The sequence below is a fragment of the Lissotriton helveticus genome, chromosome 12 (assembly GCF_964261635.1).
Source record: "Lissotriton helveticus chromosome 12, aLisHel1.1, whole genome shotgun sequence".
In the NCBI taxonomy this organism is placed as follows: domain Eukaryota; kingdom Metazoa; phylum Chordata; class Amphibia; order Caudata; family Salamandridae; genus Lissotriton; species Lissotriton helveticus.
The window spans coordinates 217,369,785-217,391,839 of NC_136073.1; the positions used below are offsets into that span (position 1 = coordinate 217,369,785).

Sequence of the window (22,055 nt, forward strand, 5' to 3'; positions counted from 1 at the left end):
TTGTGTGTGAAAGAGACCATATGTTGAAAAAAGGAAAATATATTCATGTAGAATGGCTTATGGGTTTCTCTGTATTGCCCACTAACAGTAAGTACCATCACCATTTTGTGCTTTTAGGGGGGCAAACTTAAGCATCCTAAAGCTCAACTTAGCGCTAAAGTTTCTCCTGTAAAACTCCACATTGGTTAGGTAAAATCATTGGCAAAAGTACCACTCTTTGTAACTGTATCCTTAATTAACACATGGTCTTGCAAGGAAGAGCATTCATGTCCTGGTGCAACTTCATGCATTAGTGGCAATGTAAAGCGCACAGGGGAAAATCAGTCGTAGTTGAGTAGATTTTGAAACTCTTAAAGCTGCCTTCTCCTGTGAGGAGAAAGCCTACAAAAGAAGCAAGCATGGCAGGATGGAGACGTTTAGGACAGAATGGTATCGAGAGACGTGGGATCAAGCACACACATGTTGGGATTGGGAAGCCAAATATGTAATTGTGGCTTCCAAAGGCCTCCCCTTTAGATGGAGTATAATTCCAGAATAGAGACACAAGCTGAGGAACCCTTGAAAAACTGTCTAATCAACACATTCCAGGGGGTAAAGTGCTAGTAGGCAAACTGCAGGCGCCATTGGTGTATCCAACACAAGAAGTGTGTGCCCTTCAGGAGGTAAGGTCGTGAAAGGTGTTCTTTGGCCATTAAAACACAGAGCCATGAGAAATCCGGAAGGAGTTGCCTAGTGGCTTATCTGAAACTTAAAATCAGATTTAGGACTTACGGAGGATGACTTCTAAGTCCCGCTCATCCACAATGAGCTTCAATAATTGTCACTAGGAAATATGCCTTCCAGTCACCAGTTGTAACTAGCTCCTACAGTGTATGAGAAGCCAAGTTCAGATAGTTAAGTCCACTAGACTCATCTTTATTCTGTAAGGTAAAATAGGTACACATTCAGGAGCCAGGAATCATAAAGAATGTTCCTCTTCATCTAGCAAGAATGCATTTAAGGGCTGAAAAAGCATCTACATTATGAAGATAAAGTGGAAAAGGTATAAAAACCGAACAGTACTGCCAGCGTTCTCTTGGACATGAAGGATTTTAACCAATCTGGAGGTCAGTCTGTGTTATGGAGATCTGACAAGCACCGAGTAAGAAAAGGGTAACCAAAGGAAACCAATCAATCAATCAATAAATTTGTAGAGCACGCTACTCACCCGTGAGAGTCTCAAGGCGCTGAAGGGACGGGGAGGCGGGGGGGTGCCGCTATTGCTCGAATAGCCAGGTCTTGAGGCGTTTCCTGATGGTGAGATGGTCTTGGGTCAGTCGTAGGTGTGCGGGGAGGGAGTTCCATGTCTTGGCCGCCAGGTAGGATAACGATCTTCCTTTGGTGGGGTGGCGAGGGTGAGGCTGGTGGAGCGGAGCTGGCGGGTGGGGGTGTAGAGCGAGAGGCGGTTGTTGAGGTATTCGGGGCCCATGTTGTGGAGCGCTTTGTGTGCGTGGGTGGGCAGCCTGAACGTGATCCTCTTGCTGACGGGAAGCCAGTGCAGGTTTCTCAGGTGGGCGGATATGTTGCTGTGGCGAGGAATGTCGAGGATGAGTCATGCGGAGGCGTTCTGTATGCGTTGGAGACGTTTCTAGAGTTTGGCTGTGGTTCCTGAGTATAGGGCGTTCCCGTAGTCCAGTCGGCTGGTGACGAGGGCCTGGGCGACCGTCTTTCTGGTTTCGGTGGGGATCCACCGGAAGATCTTTCGGAGCATGCGCAGGATGTTGAAACATGAGTACGAGACTGCGTTGACTTGCTTGGTCATCGTGAGGGAGGAGTCCAGGATGAATACCCAGGTTGCGTGCATGGTCCGTGGGTGTCGGTGCGGTGCCTAGTGTTGTGGGCCACCAGGAGTCGTTCCAGGCGGATGGGGATTGTCCAAGGATGAGGACCTCCGTCTTGTCCAAGTTGAGCTTCAGACGACTGTGCTTCATCCATTCTGCGACATCTTTCATTCCGTCCTGGAAGTTGGCTTTGGTGGTGAGAGGGTCTTTGGTGAGGGAGAATATCAGTTGGGTGTCGTCGGCGTAGGAGATGATGTTGGTGCTGTGTTTGCGTGCGATGGTGGCGAGGGGGCTCATGTAGATATTGAAGAGGGTTGGGCTGAGTGAGGAGCCCTGGGGTACGCCGCAGATGATCTTGGTGGCCTCGGAGCAGAAGGGAGGGAGGCGAACTCTCTGGGTTCTGTCGGAGAGGAACGATGTGATCCAGTCCAGAGCCTTTCCTTGGATCCCAGTGTTGTAGAGGCGGGTTATTAGGGTGCGGTGGCAGACAGTATCAAAGGCTGCCGAGAGGTCCAGGAGGATGAGGGCGGCTGTCTCTCCGTTGTCCATCAGGGTCCTGATGTCATCGGTGGCTGCGATGAGGGCGGTCTCGGTGCTGTGGTTGGCCCGAAATCCGGACTGGGATGGGTCCAGCGAGTTGTTTTCTTCGAGGAATGCAGTCAGCTGTTTATTGACGGTCTTCTCGATGACTTTAGTCGGGAAGGGGAGAAGAGGGATGGGGTGGAAGTTCTTGAGGTCTTTGGGGTCCGCTGTTGGTTTCTTCAGGAGGGCGTTGATTTCTGCGTGTTTCCAGCTTCCCGGGAAGGTGGCTGACGTGAAGGAGCAGTTAATGAGGTTCCGGAGGTGGGGTGCAATGATGGTGTGGGCTTTGTTGAAGATATGATGAGGGCATGGGTCGGAGGGGGAGCCGGAGTGGATGGTGTTCATGACGCGGGTGGTGTCTTCAGTGCTGACGGGGGTCCATGCGCTGCGGCTGGTGGTGGGGGTCGTTGGTTTGGTGGTTGGAGGCGGAGTCTGGGGTCCAAAGCTGTCGTGTATATCTGCGATCTTGCAGTGGAAGAAAGTGGCGAGGGAGTTGCAGAGGTCTTGCGACTGTGTGATGTCCTTGTTGCTGGGGTTGGAGAGCTCTTTGACGATGCTGAAGAGTTCCTTGCTGTTGTGGGCGTTGTTGTCCAGCCGCTCTTTGAATGATGTCCTTTTGGTGGTGTGGATCATCTGGTGGTATTCGCGGGTGGCGTTCTTGAGGGCTGTCATGTTTTCTGATGTCAGTTTGTGGCGCCAAGCTTTTTCAAGGGTTCGGCATGATTTCTTGGTGATTTGGAGGGCGTCTGTGAACCATGAGGTTTTCCTGTTACTCGTCTTGCCTGGGGGGTTCTACAGAGGAGCGAGGTCGTTGGCGCAGTTGGTGATCCACTGTGCGAGAATGTGTGCTGCGTCATTGGTGTCCGGGGTGTTGACAGGTGGGTTCTGGCTCGGCGATGTAGTCAGCTGGTCAGTGGTGACTGTGCTCCAGCATCTGCGGGGGATCTGTAGCGCCTGGTGGTGGTAGGTGGTCTTCTTGAAAGTGAAGTGGATGCAGCTGTGGTCGGTCCAGTGTGGTCTGGTGGAGTGGCTGAAGGAGACGTGGTTGCTGGCGGAGAAGATGGGGTCCAGCGTGTGGCCGGCGAGGTGGGTGGGCGTGTCCACCAGTTGCTTGAGTCCGAGGTTGTCGAGGTTGTCGAGCAGGGTGGTGGTGTTGTTGTCGTTGTTTTTCTCCAGGTGGAAGTTCAGGTCCCCTAGGGGGATGTACTCTGGTGAGGCTAAGGTGTGTGGGCTGATGAAGAAGGCGATGGTTTCGCTGAATTGTGTCCGTGGGCCCGGGGGTCTGTAGATGAGGGTTCCTCTGAGGGTGGTCTGGGGGTCGGTGTGGATCTGGAAGTGTAGGTGTTCGGCAGCGGTGACTGTGTCTTCGGTGTTGGTCGTGACGCTGATGTTGTTCCTGTAGATGATGGCGATTCCTCCTCCAGGTTTGTTTATGCGGTCCTTCCGGGTGATTTTTGTAGCCGTCCGGAATGGCTATGGCAAAGTCGGGGGCCGAGGAGGCGTTCATCCAGGTTTCCGTGAGGAAGGCGACATCTGGTGCAGTAGTATCAAGGAGTTCCCAGAGTTCGACGGCGTGTTTGTGGACGGAGCGGGTGTGGAGGAGGATTGAGGTAGTTGTTGTTGTCGTTGCTGTGTTTGGTGGGCGGGGTGCAGGTTCCGAGGCAGGTGAATTTGCAGGCTTGGCAGGTGAAGGGTCCGTGGGTGCGCCTCGGGGTGGCTCGGTGGCAGGCGGCAGGTCGTCCAGTGTTGAGTGGGACGAGGGTGGCGGTGTGGTATCTCAGTCGGTAGCCCTGGCAACGGCTGGGGCCAGGGGTTCTGGCGCTGGGCGCGGTCCTGGCGCGGACGGGCGCAGGCGGGCTTTCCTTTGGCGCGCCTTTGGCGTGCTAGCGGCGCGTCTGCTGCGTGGTCGCTGCGCGACCTCCATATGAGGGGGAAGTGGGAGGGAGGAGCGGGGCAGCGACTGACAAGGCGGGGGGCGGGCCGCAGGGACGCAGCAGCAGGAAGGAGTGGCACACAAAGAAAAAGGGGGGGAAGGACACAGTGGCAATGCAGGGGAAGGGGGCACAGAAAGCAGAGGGCACAAAGGGCACAACGGTGCAACGAATAAGCTACAAAACAGAAGTACACAATGCAGAGTCAAGGACAGCAGGAGAGCGAGGGGTAGAGGTCAGAGGGGGCAGAGGGCACTCACAAGACCGCAGGCAGCGGCAGGAGCAGAAACGGCAGCAAACAGCGGCAAACAGCAGCAGCGGGGGTAACCTCACGGGAGGACCGCGTGGCAGCTGTGGGGCGACCTGCCTGAGGACAGGGTCAAAGGTCGCTCCCTACACCACTGTGCGGCCTCCTTTTGAGGGGGAAGTGCGAGGGAGGAGCGGGGCGGCGACTGACAAGGCGGGGGCGGTGCCGCAGGGACGCAGCGGCGGGAAGGAGTGGCACACAAAGAAAAAGGGGGGAAAGGACACAGTGGCAATGCAGGGAAAGGGGGCACAGAAAGCAGAGGGCACAAAGGGCACAACGGTCCAACGAATAAACTACAAAACAGAAGTACACAATGCAGAGTCAAGGACAGCAGGAGATCGAGGGGTAGAGGTCAGAGGGGGCACAGGGCACTCACGAGACTGCAGGCAGCGGCAGGAGCAGAAACGGCGGCAAACAGCAGCAGCAGGGGTAGCCTCACGGGAGGACCGCGTGGCGGCTGTGTGGCGACCTGCCTGAGGACAGTGTCAAAGGTTGCTCCCTACACCACTGTGCGGCCTCCTTTTGAGGGGGAAGTGCGAGGGAGGAGCGGGGCGGCGACTGACAAGGTGGGGGCGGGGCCGCAGGGACGCAGCAGCAGGAAGGAGTGGCACACAAAGAAAAAGGGGGGGGAAGGACACAGTGGCAATGCGGGGGAAAGGGGGCACAGAAAGCAGAGGGCACAAAGGACACAACGGTCCAACGAATAAACTACAAAACAGAAGTACACAATGCAGAGTCAAGGACAGCAGGAGAGCGAGGGGTAGAGGTCAGAGGGGGCAGAGGGCACTCACGAGACCGCAGGCTCCGGCAGGAGCAGAAACGGCGACAAACAGCGGCAAACAGCAGCAGCGGGGGTAGCCTCACGGGAGGACCGCGTGGCGGCTGTGGGGCGACCTGCCTGAGGACAGGGTCAAACCAACATTCTCAAGCTCCCTCCTAAGCAGACATCTGAAACCAAATGTTATTATGTGGCAGGTTGTGGATATCCCTCTAATGCTGAAGCAGCGGCCAATGTTAGCATAGGGAAGTGTTCAGAGCACAGAAACTTTGTGAACACAGAACCCAGGGCAGCAAGCTGATAACCAATTGCTTCTATGTGGGCAAGATCACTGTGCACTCATCAGCACAAGTAAAAGGCAATTCAGACCTTCTGTTCACCACGCCACACAGTTCAGTGGCCACCAGGCCCATGTGTTACTCTTCAAAGTGAAATGTTGTATCCTTGTGTTTACCCTGCAGAAATGTGAGCATGAGTGCAAAAGGATGTGCATTTTTTACAAAGTTCTGGTGCACTTGTTCCTAAACCACTCAGGCCCAGCATGCTGCACACAAACCCTCATACAATGATCAGAAAAGCAATATGTAGAGATGATCTGTAGAGATGTGAAAATCTCCCTGTGGACTTTCTCTGCAGCAGAGTTGCTTACTCCATCAACCTATCTCTAAAATGAATATCCTTTGTATTCTAGAGTATCACCACCCTCACCCGTCTGCCTCCTTTGGAGAACTTTCAAATAATTCTTATGCTCCTTCGGTGGTGTGGGCTTTTAATCTGCTGCTTCTCAGCAATGTCAATACAAGGGCAGAAGATAAACTCCTGGAAGTTTTAGAGTTATTTGACTCTCTTTCTTTTATTCAAATAGCCTGTCACTAGAAAAGCCCTATTCACTTCGCAGGGTACATGCTGGGTATTGCCCTTTCCTACCCATCAAATCTAGTTCTGTTATCAAAGATCACACCCTGCCTTTGGCAGAACATTCTGTCATATTTTTGAAGACACTGCGTTCTCTCAAAAATATAGACCACAACCTTACCAGCTACATCAAATGGTCTAAACTATCTTACAGTATTCGTGCCAGCAAATGTAAACAACCAGCCCTATCTGTGGAAGGGGACCTGATTCTGGGGCTCTCGCCAGCAATCTCTGGTTTGAGTGGCTGAATTTCCTACAGCTTTTGAGATACTGTGAATTTAAAGGAGAAAACTCCTATGAAAGGCTCTAATGAAACAGGAACGAGCGGTCTCTATTAATTATTCTTGCATCATCAATTGGGATTTTCTTTTTTCATGTCATGTATGTGCACTAGTGACAGACAATGCCAGCAGAGGCGGCTGGTATGGAACTGGGGTGGCGGGGGCCTGTGAATAAAAAAAGCAGGAAGCACACAGGCTAAGCCAATCACAATGCTGCTGTCACCAGCATGACAGCATCGTCGTGATTGGTCTGAGCGGCCTGGCCCGGTGCTTCGACAGGGAGTGGAAGCCTGTGCATGTTTTCCAACCAGGTTGTGCAATATAGCCAGGTGGAGAACATGCTAAGAGCATGACTGTTTGGCGGGCCCAAGACGGCTGGCCAAACCGCCAGGAGCATTTAAGTGTGCCAACCACTCCTCCCCCTGTTGGCTGTGATGACAGCCAAGCCCCACCCTGCCACAAACTGGCATCAGCACAGGAAAAAAAATGATAAGACAATTGTTTTATTATCATTTCATTTTTCCTTTTTTGCACCGCTAAAAAAGCAGTGGTGCAACGCTTTTCCACCTTAGTGGAGGAGACGCTGCTGAGTGCCAGGAACACTAGTTGCTAAAAGCTAGCAGTCCCTCCCGTTAAAGACTAGTTTTCAGTTTAAATTACGAGTTTTTGTTCTAAACAAGCTGCACGATTAGGATAGGATGTATTATGTTATGGAGTGTAAAGCACAGGTTGTGATTATTCTGGCTCTTCTCTGCCCCACCTTTGCCCTACATTAACATGCAATGTTGCGCATTGGACAGAACTCCCAACATTACTCCAACACCACCAGGTACCGCGAGTACTCGGCCATGATGGGACCCAACAAACACCTCTCTACCTACGGGGCAATTGGCTTGCCTTGTGTCTTAGAAGATGTTTTAGCAATTGTCAAAGTCCTCCAGTATCACTCCTAACTCACCAAAATCAAACGCCCACAGTTCATCACAACACAGCGAGCTAATCCAGAGTGTGACCACTACACAATATCTATAAGACATCATCAAAGGCGGAAACGGACTCTGGTCTGCGATGGAAACCCCAGAACCAAGAGGAAACTCTTTGGTGTGCCAAATGTAACAATAGGTTATACCTGTGGCAGAATGTGTGCTATACAAACGCTGATAACATTGTAACATTACATACAAGAAAGCAAAATCTCAGCTTCACAAGAAACACCTTAAATATGATATATAAAAATGTTCTACTTGGAAATTAACAAAACACATTAAAATCAACAGACTGTGAACTGGAAAGACACACACAGTAGAAAATATTGGAGATGCAACCGCAAATGACGTTCTAGTGGAAAAAGAGCAGGCATACTCGAAGCTGGCCTTAATTGGATTGATCTGTTCCACCAACGCAGTATCTAACAGTCCAATTAACAAACCAAAACATATGCTTCCAGTCTGTGTGTAAACACGACTAAAAATACTTCCTGAGTCTTTTCACTTGCCTAGAATGTATTAATTTCAATATGTTTCTTGTAGATTATAATTACAATTTTACAATACAACCTAATGTTGTAGCTCTTAAATCAAATCCATGTTTCCAATTTACAGCTTAAATTAGTTTTTTAAAACAACTTTTAAAATGGCAGTCAGCCAAAATGTCAAATCTCACAACATTACAATAAACAAATAACATTTCATGTCAGCAGACGGGTCTTATGCAGTCCTGAAAACCACCAGAGACAGTAACTGAGCTGACATTATAAAGCAGAATGATATGAATACTCCAGTCATATTCTGTGTATTGATTGTCACCCAGCCCCACATGTCATCATCATCTCTTCTTCCTCTGCCAGGGCACGGCTGCTGACACCCTCATTCCTGAGCATGGAAGCATGTTAGTGTACCCACACATCCTTTGGGAATCGCCAACTTCCAATTGAACGCGTCCATTTGACTGCACATAGTTTAGTCCAATAACCATGGTTGGTAGTGGGGCAATGCTGGCCACACCCGTCATAATGTTATCGAACCTCTCAGCTTGGTCAATGTCATGACTACATCCTGCTTCCGGCCAATAAGATGCTGAGGGACATCTTCGAATGGCTCCCAAGCAACACTAGAAAACCTGTCACTCAGACCCTAGACACCAGCAAGTTTAACTATGGGAACACCCTCTACGTTGGGATCACCAAACAACTAACTAGAAGACAACTGACCATCTCGAACTCAGCAGGCAGATTCATGTTCAACCTCCCACACAGAACTCACATTAAGCCTCAGCGAGCTCCACTGGCTCCTAATACACAAAAGCACTTACTTCAAACTCACCACACACATATTCCCAGCACTACACACCTTAGGCCCCACCTGCCTGAACAGCTGTATCTAATTCGACCAACCATCCAGACAACTCCACTCTGCAGGACACATCCCACACTTGAACAGAACCAGATCAGGAGGACAGGATTTTCTCTTACATTGCTCCTAAAGCGTGAAACTGCCTCCCACTCCACATCAGGGCCTCCTCCTGTCTTCCTGAATTCCGCAAGAAGCTGAAGACCTGGCTTTTCAATTAAAGAACCTACCTTACGCAGGGCTAGTCACACACACCTACTCAGCGCCAGGATACCCTCACAGGTGAAAGTGCAATATACCACCAATTGGTGAGATATGTTTGGGTTTGAATGCACATACTGTTATACTTCAGAGGGTACGGGCAGAGCTTTAGAATCTGACAAACCTAGCAGGTTTGTGTCCGGCGTTGGAGGCGTGGGTACTGGTGTCTAAAACCAGGGCTGGTGGTGTTGGTCGTGGCACTGAGAGCGACTTAACAGGTTGTGCTATATTTTTGTGGGATCTGTTTGACTTACCTGAGCTCTGCAAATTCAATTTGGAACGTTCATGCAAGCTGCCTCAGGAACTAAATCACATCCATGCATTCGACTGGGACTGCTTCTTCTTACAGAGTTCAGCAATGGCTTACTTCGCTTGGCAGTCGCAGATAGCTTTGTGATCCATTTTTATGCAGCAAGGACACGACTCTGAGTCGTGTGAGGTGCCGAGGCACGAGAGGCAGATGTTGTGGGTGTGCATCACCAACATCTGTCAATGGCAGTCAAAGCACGGCTTTTTACCTGTTTTTTTATGGCCCATATTCTGCACACTGAAGTGTTCAGAAGGAAAAAGAGTGTTCTAAACGGACATTATCTATCAAAAACCAGCTTTGGCAGCTCCAGATCTGTGTGGAACAGCTTGAAAAGAAAATAGCCTACATCAGCACATGAAGGTGGCGCATATGGGGACCCAACTGAATATCCAGTGTGGACGCACCTGATGCGCAGCCACCATTATCAATGCGCGAGATAAATGTTGAAAAGTTTCCAGATCCAATTTGGCACCTGGGGAAATTCACAAGGTGAGGAATCTGTGGTTTGAGGTCTCTATCAGCTTTGGGAGGCTCATTGGCCACCCTCATCGCCACCGTAAAGGGCTAGTCTGCTGACTCCCTCCAACCTCCAACGACTCTGCTCGTTTGCCACCATGTGCTTCCTTCATTTTCCAAGGTTGACAGCAGGGCTGTATGAGGTATGAGGGGCTTTATGATACAGAGGATGGACTGAAGTTGTGGGTGTCAGTTTGGGAGGGTTGAGGGCTTCCACTGTTGGCACGGGTGGGTTGGAACTTCCACTGTTGGCACGGGTGGGTTGGAACTTCCACTGTTGGTACGAGGGGGTCGGGGCTTCCAATGTGGGTGCGAGCAGGCTGTGGGTTACTCGTGTAGACGGAAGCTTTAGGTACATCTAAGAGCAGTCATTGGAGGGAGGAGTCAAAGGCAAGTGACCTAAACAGAGCGTGCTGCTCCATTCCTGCCCATCACTGACCAATACATCTCCTTGTTATTGCAATTTGTTTGAAGACCATGTTTCTTACACACAGCCTGCTCTGGGTATCTGGAGGGCCGAGCAAGGCAGTGCAAGGCCGTGGAAGAGGCCTCTTCCCCAACTGACTTGGCTGTTTTTTGCTTTAACTTAGTTATTAATTTGCTGTTATGTGTCGGTATGTATATAGCGCGTAATCACAGTGTTTCTAGGCACTGGAATATGCCTTTTATGCAAGCTATGTAATGCAAACCATTTTCCGTTTGCATTTCACCAATTCCTATTGCCTAGCAAGTACTTTTTCCCTCATAAAAAACATCGAAAGACCACATTTAAGCTCCGTGCACATGTATGTTATGGTTCAAACGTGGTTCTTCATGGCCGTGACTGCCCTTGGCTAAAGTATGCCCACCAATGACACCTACAGCGCGTGCTTTGATTTAGTGGCACATTTTGTTTGTTAATCTCGTTAGTGCTCTCCATGACGTAGCAAAGCTAGTTATTCACGGTTGGCTGTGGAAACTGCATTGCCATGGTAACAGTGACACCTCTCCGTTCGGGGGCCCTGCATCGTCCTGCCTCACTAAACCGTCCGTCCCCACGTGTCCTGGACCCGAGCCCAGTGCTCTGCAGTGACTATTATCGGCTTCTTGTGAGATGTACAAAGAGACACATTTGTTGGTCTAAACACAGCTCCCCAGGTCAATCTGAGACACTCAGAGCTGCCTCAGCCTCGGTTCTTTCCTGTCCGTGCTGCTCCGCTGATTTTAAGACACTGCGCCAGTCTCGTGCACATCAAGTGACCTGCAGTGAGAAACAGCAGGTGACGTATTCAGCCAACCGGAAGCGAACTCCCAGGATCTGCAGCGGAATTAGTGCTGGGGAGACCAGAAGGCGACAAGCAGTACCACACAACTTTGCATTCATTCTTCAATATTTGGCAATTGGACAAATATATGTGTGTAGGTGGAACTCACCTGTGCCCTGGTGGCCTCACATCCCAAGTCAATGCGTGCTCCCTCACAACTGTCACAAACGATGACCTTATAACACATACGATTCACATTCTCACATTTTTGTGTGCAGCTTCCCCGCATCAATCACAAATCGTAACAATATCACACATGCATCACTTCTTCACCTTGTGCATGTGCTTACTCACATCAATCACAAACCGTGAACATATAACATATATGAATCACATCCTCAACTTGTGCATGTGCTCACTCACATCAATTACAAACTGTGACCATAAAACACATATATGAATCACAGCCTCAACTTGTGCATGTGCTCACTGACATCAATCACAAACCGGGACCATACAACATTTATGAATCACAGCCTCAACTTGTGCATGTGCTCACTGACATCAATCACAAACCGGGACCATACAACATATATGAATCACAGCCTCAACTTGTGCACATGCTAACTCACATCAATAACAAACTGTGACCATGTAAAACATATTAGAACATTGGAATGTTGGGAGCTCCATTGCAGACAATGGAGTGCTCCCTGCTTCTACGGGCCGGTAAAGGCCCGCAGAGCAACATTCCAATGTTCTGCAAAGGCTTCTCGAAGTTCGAAGGGATTTATATCCCCTCGAGCTTCGAGAACCCTTTGTTTAATTTGTTAGAACATTCTGCCCTCTAGTGGCAGAATGTTCTAATAGCCTTATAGCCCTTCGTAGCAGGGCTATACCGGCTATTAAAGTCCCGCTGTTTCGTTAAAGTCCCTCGCCTTCGGCTCGGGCCTTTAACGATTCAGCGGGCCTTTAATAGCCGGTATAGCCCGCTACGGAGGGCTATAAGGCTATATTAGAACATTGTAATGTTGGGAGATCCACTGAAGACAATGAAGTGGCTCAGGGCTTATAATGGCTGGTGTAAGCCGCCTGCTACAACATTCTCATGATTGTTTTTCTATTTCTCACTTTTTAATTTAGAACATTGTACCCTCAGCGGGTGGAATGCTCCACTACCCTTATAGCCCTCCAGCCTCGGGCTATACAATTGTTAAAGGCCCTCTCCCTCGATATAGGACCTCGCCTGCAGCTCGGGCCTATAACTCCGGTTCAGGGCCTTTAATAACCGGTATAGCCCTGAGAAGTAGGCTATAAGGCTAGATGAATAACATCCTCACCTTGTGCCTGTGCTTACTCTAATCAATCCCAAACTATGACCATATGATAACAATTCATGCATGTCACTATATCAGGGTGTAGTGGGTTGGCATGCTGAGTTAGTGCTTGGCGCTGTGAGTGAATTGTTAGCAAACAGGAGCCCTATGGACTGGCTCTCCCTTGGAATGGGTGTTCACCCCAGGTGTGTAGCTTGAGCTGTACAGGGTATTTCAGGGTTCCTGAAGGTGTACGGTGCATAAACTAGCTTCATGGTTCCCCTCCTGTGAACCGACCATCAACAATTAAGGCGGGGTGTGAACTGTAGTAACTTTTATGATGTGCGTTTACGACTCAGTCTCCATAAAATGCAAAAAAGAAAGCATGTGATCACATTAGTATTCAATAAATGGTAGAAATCGAAATCTGGTTTGAAGAGGAGTAACCAGTAGTTTTAAACAGAATTCTACCTACATCAATCATTCCATGATCTCTCCTATATCCGTTATGGAAAATTGGAAGGGAGAGGTTATTGGCGGAAGGGCTCTGTAGCATTTTTTTTTCTTTACACAGATAATTTTCAGTGTAGACAATTTAATCATGGCACCAATCTAACTTTCCAAAATCCGCACCAATCTAACTTTTGAAAATCCAACTGCCTAGGGCTGACCAGAGGGCGACTGTTTATATAGTCTTTCGACCACTCAACAAAATGACGCTGTTTAGATGAATTCCATGATCTTTAGACAGTATATATTTGCCATTATAAAAAAAGCATTGTAATTATGAAATTCATAAATATTAGGACTCATGAGCAATATTTTTTGGCTCAAACTTTTTGGATATATTCGAAACTCTGGGTTTTACCAAACAAAACGTATGGCCCTACACTAAGCTGGTCATGTTTTAAGCCTTTGGAGATTTTAATTACTATCCTCTTACCTAATAAATTCAGTATCTACTTTGGACAGGTCATGTACATAATTAGCATTCTTTTCTCATCTCTTAATCAAACCAAGTTAGTCTACATCAGTCACAAAAACATTACGTACGCCACAAAAAGATTACTCAGGAAGCCTTAGAACGTATTTATTGCTCCTCCAATATCTCCCTAAGGTACAAAGAACACATAACATATGCCTGATAGTTTACATCATTAATGCTAACAACGTTGAGATGTCCTGGTCCCTGGAAAACAAATAATGCTACAACCTAAGAAGTCCTTTAACTTTAGGATTTCAAAAGGACTTCCAGCATGAAAAAAGGCACTAGCTAGAAAGACTGTGATGAAGGTCTAAGTCTCATATGGACAAGATATATTGCAAAGCACATTCCCAAAAATACAAAAAAGCTATAATTTTAGTGATATGTAGCTATCATCAGAACGGGATTTCTGCAGATTCTCTCAAGAACGTATTAAAATGTACAGACATTTAACAAATCCTCGTATAAATTATATTTCTCTCGGGTTTTCTTCCCAGGAATTCCGTAAGGAATCAAGTTTGTCCTTTGAACTAAAATTATTAATTTCAACATGAAATACTAAGCTTAAAGAACAACAATTCAAGCTCAAAATGATGTAATATTACCATATGTTGGCTTACAGTTTTTTTTATTTAGTTTCTCCAAGAGAGGTGGACAATTTGATGAAGGCAACAGGGCCAAGTACAGACATTTTTCCTGGTGCCCTAGTTAAGAACAATATCTGGCTGCCTTCATAAGACATTTCCTCTCAAGTAATGCCTTTCTACAAACAATTCTATTCTGTACTATTAAAAAAGGCTGTTGTGCCACCTACGCTATAGTGAAAGTTCACACTTGAATTCTAACCTGCCAGGAACTACATGCCTGTTTCAAATTTCCTGCTCATGGTGAAAATAAGAAAAACAATAGCCCGCTCCAGAAGTACATTGAAGAGAACCTGATATTTGATGATTGTTAATTAAGCACCATTTTGAAAGATAATGCCCTAAGTCTGAAACTGACAGCCCTTTGTAAATAAGGCTCCCGGTTTTCCGTTTTTATGGATTTTTAGAGACATATACAGACAGAAAGCAATGTGTTTTCTGTCTGCATTTATTTTTAAAAGTGGATAAATACAGAAGACTGGACTTCTTTTAATTGACTCTCCGTGCTGTCTCATGAATTATAGGCCAGAAGCTGATTAGAAGGACAGCATGGGAAGTTAAAAAACAGGATGACATTTCTTTAAATAATATAAATTCTTTATATGTCAAAATACATTTGTGATATAATGCTAATATTTACCCGTGGATGTATTGTTATGTAATATTTGGCAGTTTAAATAGCTAAAGCGGTACCGCTTTGTTCGCCAGAAACCGGTCCTCAGAATCTTGTTTCCGCTCCAGGGAGGGCATGGCTTGGCAGTTCGGGCTGGACTGTTCCCATGAGGCACAGGGTCAGACTGATTTGCATATGGCCATGTCTGAACTGGGGTGGCAGAGTGGGCTAAAGAACGGTGATGGATTAAACCCAGATCTTTCGACTGGGTGTGAGTGTTTGATTGGTTCAGATGCTCCGTCCATCACCATCCCCTTTTGTACCTCTTTGTTCGCCATAAGTGTGGCAGGGTATGCTCAGACGTGAGTCCCTTGCTCACTTTGCCACTGGATTCAAGCAAGCCGGGCTGAAGACGGCTGCAATGCCAGAAACCGGTCCTCGGAAGCTTGTTTCCGGTCCAGGGAAGGCATGGCTTCGCAGTTCGGGCTGGACTGTTCCCATGAGGCACAGGGTCAGACTGATTTGCATATGGCCATGTCTGAACTGGGGTGGCAGAGTGGGCTAAAGAACGGTGATGGATTAAACCCAGATCTTTTGACTGGGTGTGAGTGTTTGATTGGTTCAGATGCTCCGTCCATCACCACCCCCTTTTGTACCAGTTTAAATAGCTAAAACACGAAGGACATCAAAATATGACTTCGTGTCTATCAGTTAAATAAATATGGAACTGTACAGTTTTACAACTTCATTTATCCCCAAAACACTAAATAAATATGGATAAATACAAATAAAATGGACAAAAAAGAAATACAGATAAATACAAATGGAAATGTTAAGAAAATAAATACCATAAAACTGGGAGACCTATGTAAATTACATAAACTAAATTGCAAATCCATACAATATTACACGTAACGATCATCAGAAAAGGATTCCTGCAATTCCTCTCATGAACTTTTCAACTTTCCAACTCCAATGAGGCACAGAGACTGCTGCTGGAGACATATGGGAATAGGTAGCTCCAATATGTGATAAGGGTCAATCAGAACCATTGATTTTACTGGATCGCTCTGTGACATTTGACACTGTAAATCAAAAGCTATTGTTTCAGAGATTAGAGTTGGAGGTGGGAAGGCAGAGTTTTGTACTGGATTTATGCCTTTGTAAGTGACTGTGTGTATATCACGCATTCAGCTTAGTCAGTTTAGACCAGTACCCCTTGCTCTGACCTGCGTCAATCCTCTCACTCCTCTTGTTTAACATCTGTATGATCCCACTTTATTTTTTTATTGTAGCTCATGGTCACCAGTTTTGGATGTGTAACGATGACACAAAAATGTTGTGGGCAGATCTAGCCACTGCTCCCGGTGTAAGTACGTGTTTGGAAGACTAAGATTGATGGTTGAAATGAATTGATGCTAGATTCACCACTTCAAAAATACATTTGATGAATCTTAGAGTAAATGACCAGACACACACAAAAAATAGAGGAAATAATTTAAATGCAAAGTGAACATTGCATCACTTAGCATCAAATTCCATAGTAGCAATGAGAAGCTTATTTATGTTCTACAACTCCTAGCGCAGAGACAGACTGAGTACTTATTTAGCCACTATGCCCTTTATTGAACTACTGATCTAGCTTTTTCTTTGCTGCACTGGTGCACTGAATACATCAGAAAGCAAGCACCTATATGAATCTGATTTTAAATAAGGTTTAATATCTAAGCTGAATTCATTACTTTAATAATTAATTCATACAAGGACAATGTCTATCCAGAAAACAAAAAAGTATCTTCCTTACCCTCCAATGAATATCTTTTCCACGTATTTCCTCATGAACTCCCTCTGCTCAGCCATCACCTCATCTTTGGCTGATTCTGTGCTCTGATTTGATGAAAACGATTCATTTGAGGAGGATCTCCTTGAGTTGTTCCAACTCTGGTGGGTGGGTGAATATGCCATGTCATTCTCACTGTCGGCTGATTCCGTTGCATCACTCTCTTCGCCATCGGCCGGGTTTCCCACTGTTTCAGGAAGCTCATAGCCCTCCTCATCACGGTGTTCATTCACCTCCTCTTCGGGAAGTCCATTGCCCTCTGTTATGAGCATGTGGTTTCCACCCTCGGTTATGAGCACATGGTTTCCATCCTCCTCAGGGTGCCAATTGTCATCATGCAGCAGGCCATCACAGATTTTTGATGGAAGTTCTCCTGCAGTCACCACTGGATCCGAATCAAAGTCTATCAGATTCCCCACAGGAACATCCAGTGACTCCATGTCTATAGCTTCGGCTCTTAGGCTACTGAAAGTTTATCCAGGTTAATTATTTATTTGTAGTCGAACCTAGTTCATCAAAGAGAATCAAGCTACAATTTGCTATACCAAGCAAGTTTTTCAATAGCAGACATCATTGAATGGAGGCGCCTGAAAAAGAAAAGACATTGAAGAGTCACAATTCTTGGGAATGGTGGTGCATTCAACTGCATATGAAAGTTTAAAAAAAGTTTTACATTCCTCATTTTGATTCAAACAGCCACTATGCAACAGGATTTAATTCTAAGCATTACAAAACACCAAACAAAAACAGCGTCAAGACTCAAGAGGCCTCTTTCATACTGGACAATGAGAATCCCAGGATTGTAAATGGTTCCAGATCCCAACAAGCCTTCTGATATGTGTTTATTTGCTGGGGCATCTGAGCCAATGGTGATGATACCGTGAAAGAGGACATGTGGCCACGCTGAGCCTGAAGGAATAAGATAGTCCACACAATGGTAAGGTTATTAGCAAACTGAGGTGTGGAGAGAGCTTTGGGGGAAGAAACAATTCCTGCAGCAGGAGGTTACTGGCACTAAAAGGCATGCAAGGGGAAATGTGTTTAAGGCTGCCTTTTGGGCAAGTACTTAGGTACAATTGGCAAGAGGTTTTATAATCAGTTTAAATACCAATGCACACAAGACACGAGATGTTGAAGAAAGACAAAAGTGGGTGACCGGAGGAAACCTGTGGCAAAAATGAGGGTCTGTTGGGAAATAGGAACACATAAGGGCAGTAAAGAATAGTTTGTCTTAGCACCTGATACAACAAATTAGCAAAATATGAACGGCTCAAAATAATTGAGCCAGTACAGCATAAAACAAGCAGGTAAAGCAAATACGTCTGGCTTGTATTGTTAGGTCGAGCCTTTCAAACTTAAAATCAAATGCCCCCACAAAAGGGGTCTCTCGAGTTGTTGTCAGCGTCCTCACCTTGGATGGAAAGCTACCACCGAGGACAGTGTGTCAAAAATGCGTAACCTGCTACAAAATTAAGTTCTTCATAAGAAAGCTCATTTCAATTCAGGCCGCTAAAAATTACAAAGTGGTTTTAAAAAAAGCGGCAATCACCAAACGGGGACTTTTCCTCATGATTTACAAATGAAAGTAGACCAGCATATAAAAATATGGACTAAACAAAGAAAACCCATAATAGGCATTTGTGAGTTGTGGAACCTAGACAGGATTGTCAAAACTATCTAAAAATGAATGCTGCACTAAACGCATAAACTATTTCATATTGTAATTGGTATTAGTTTTTTTTCTATGCTGGTCAGTTTAATTCTAGCAGAAGTGCTGCTGATGTTCTTTTTCATAATGTGCCTAGTGGAAGATCAAGTTCACCAGTTACAAATGGTTTCTTTCAAGTTGATCCGGTTCTTCGCTTAAGATTTCTTGAACACCTTTTGAAATGCTATTTAGAAACGTTCTCTTGTAACTTGGTGCACGTACATTGGCTCCCTATACAGGCTAGAGTCACCTTTAAGGCCTTGTGCTTTGGCCATAGAATCCTCAAGAGAAAGGACTAAGATTTGTGTGCCCCGTTCTCACTGTATACAGACCTGCTCGGAACCTGAGGTCATTGGGCACGGCGATGGTGATCGTGCCTAAGGTGCAGAAGGTACGGCAGGAGGCAGCTCCTTTGGCTTCCTCGCGGCTAAGGCCTGGAATGACCTACCTGTGGATTTGAGGACTTGCCCATCGGAGACATTGTTCCGGAAAAAACTAAAAACCTGGCTCTTCCAGCACCCCCTGGGGGGCCAAAAGTAGGCCTCTTACTTCTTAGGGCCATAGGCTAGGGGGAGGTGGTGGATCTGGGCCAGCTGCTGTGGCTTTTTATGGTGTTCTAGCACGGGGACACTCCATTGGAGTAACTAGGCGCTCTACAAGCTTAATAATAATAATAATCTAGTATCTAAAGTTGTCATTTGGTTTCATGTGATATTTTTACTTAACTCGTAGAGGGCTTGCTGTCCCCACCCGGTCATTGTAATAAACAGTAAGCATATAGAGCACCCTTTGAGAAGTACCACATCTTGAGGCGCTCAATACTGGTGTTAAACATTTCACATTTCAGTGAAAGGTTATGTGGAGATGCCGATGGCATTAGGTTACACACGCAGCATTATATGGATGCATTTGTCCACAGAGCAATTTTGCTGACTTAAATATTCATATGTCCAAAACCTCACATGGCATGACAAGAAACAATAGAATCCATTTGTAACAGTGGAATTCGAATTTCATTTTGCACTATCTGACACACAAAAATGCTACATTCAGTGACAGATAATGCCTATTCTATGTGCCTTAAGCCTTACCTACTCTTTGCATGCGTTTACAACCCCCACCACACAGCGCTTTAACTTCATACAAACAACTATTAGATTACATGAATAAACAGAGTGCTTAATTTGTAAAGTAATAAGTCCCGGTTCCCAACGTTTTTTTTCTCAGAAGCCCACTTTCGTCCTTGCTTTCTCAAGTTGTCACTGTTTTTCCGACTTACCTTCTTCCTCCTTTCCCCATTTCGTGTTTTTCTTTCTCTTGCTCTGGGTAAAAGTCTTATGAGGAAAAGTAAATGCTGGTTTGAAAAAATGAGTGCTGGTTGGGTCTAGCACTGAATTTTTTTCATTAACTTGTATGCTATTTTTGGGGGGTTTCATCATTTATATAAAATGAATTGCAATTAGCACATTGGAGACTTCCTAATGCACGTTCTAACCCACTTAGAGCTCGTTTCTAAATTTCAATGTGGAATTGAAGTAAAACTAACAAAAATTATTTTTTAAATGTAATTATTCTGACTTTATTTATATTTTTTGCTTGTTCTCATCTACTGAATGCATTACTTGATGGAAAGGATCTGCTTAGCAAATATGTTAAGTCTCTCGGCAGAAGACACTGACCTTTAGTTTAGCACTGAAGAGGGTTATAATGCTTATGTATTCAAGGTTTCAGGTCTCAAAATAGTTACTGTTAGGAACTACTTAAGAGAGTTGAATGGCACTAGAACTGACCGTGTTTGGGAATAGCGTCGGGGTGGTGGGGTGGGAGGGAGTAGCAGCACAAAACAGCATATTAGTGGCATCTCTTCAAGTGCCAAATGTTAACTTTTTTTAAATCCAGTTTTCTTCTTGCCCTCTCCACAGCAAATACACTGGGACATTATGTATTTTATTCTGTAGGCCGTCTTGGCACAACCATAAGTGCTGAAAGAAACGAAATGCAAGAATATGGCAATGTTTGTAATGAAGTGCTTTATATAGTGGTTTCTGCCACAGCCTTCCGGCTTCACAGCACAGTAACTCATAGGTGCTAAGGAACTACAACACAGCAATGCATATGACACTCCGCTCTACTCTTCTATGCCCCACTCTACGGTATGCTAATGCTCTCTACCACACTCCACTAAAGACAATTGCACTCTTTCCCACTGCACTCTATACCGCTCCAGCATAGGCCACTCCACTGTACTTTGCACCACTCCACTCTGCCACTCCATGCTACTTTGCAAAACCGTTCTCTTTGGCAATGCACTCTACAGGAATCAACTCAAATGTTTACCATTTCACTCTAAACCACTTCACTCTATGCCAATAAACACTATACTACACTACTCTAAGCCACTGTTTTACAATCTGTGCCACTCCACTGTACTCCATTGCATTATGTGAAATAAATAAATGTACATCCGTATTTCTAAAGCTCGAACTACTCACCCTTACGGGTCTCACGGCGCTAGGGGCGGTCGTGGAAATTAAGTGAGCTATTGCCCAGAGTCACATGGTGCTGGACTGATCTGCAGCCGGAGATCGAACCAGTGAACCCTGTGCTCCGAAGTCAGCTGCCCTGGCCGCTGCACCACACCTCTCCACTGGTGTGCAACGTCGCTCTGTACCACTATACACATCTTTACACCACTGCACTCTACATCACATGATTACTATACACATCATTCCATTGCACACCATGCCACATATTTACACTCCACAAATCCACGCTATACAATTACACAACCAAGAATTCAAATCCAACCCGCATATTTCTACTCAAACCACATACATCCACTCCATGACACAAGGATGAAAAACACTGCCATTTACAACGCCAATAGCTCAAACTCAAAGAAATGCAAGACCTATTGCATTTCTAATGCTTGTATTTATATTGCATGAGCTCAAAAGGAATGCATGCCTATAATATACATCCTAGGCACAGGGAGGCACCATTAGTCCATACATGTGACATTGTGAAGTAAACAATGACTGTAGGTACTACATTACCCAAGCACATTAACAACATATGGTAAAGTTAATGGCACAGTGTAATGAGCTGTAATATACCCTAGCCGTGTATTAATCTGATTACACTCGCAACATACAGCTAAAGCTCTCTGTAGTGCCAAACGCTAAAAATAAAGTAATTATTTTTTAACCTTTTTTTTGCGTGGATGAAAGTGTCAAAACAGATTAGCCTTCAGTAGAACTTATGTCATCTACATGTGACCCAGTGATGAAGGTGCAGCGGAAGATAAAAAAATATAAATCTTCCCAGTCATAGGGGTAATTTGGTAAAGCAAACAAATCTGAGTGAAAAAAACAGTGAAGGTTAAAAAAAGACATGGAAAAAGTGCTGAAACTACTCCCCACATAAATTAACAAAAACATGTGTACGTGAATGAAAGAGCGCAAAGGTTTAGGAAGCAGGCTGGATTATTAAAAAAAGTCAGGCCTCTGTAAACGGCACTTGGCTCATCCAAGAACCTAAGTGACGATTCCTTTACAGATAGTTGTTGTGAGGCCTAGCAGCATTCTTACAAGTTGAGCAGGCCTATTCCTCTACCATAAACAATTCTGTACATTTAATAGGGTTATTATGGGTAT

The 22,055-nt window shown here is 45.8% G+C and overlaps 1 protein-coding gene across 3 annotated transcripts in view; it reads right to left on the minus strand.

The window, feature by feature from the left end:
- Nucleotides 1-22,055, minus strand: part of KIAA0513 (KIAA0513 ortholog) — a 472,380-nt gene that overhangs the window by 150,475 nt on the left and 299,850 nt on the right. For all 3 annotated transcript variants that reach the window (XM_078670087.1, XM_078670085.1, XM_078670086.1), the window contains one exon: nt 16,656-17,278. In XM_078670087.1, the coding sequence (XP_078526213.1) occupies nt 16,656-17,131 (476 nt within the window). In that variant the 5' untranslated portion in view covers nt 17,132-17,278. The remainder of the gene's footprint in view (nt 1-16,655; nt 17,279-22,055) is intronic.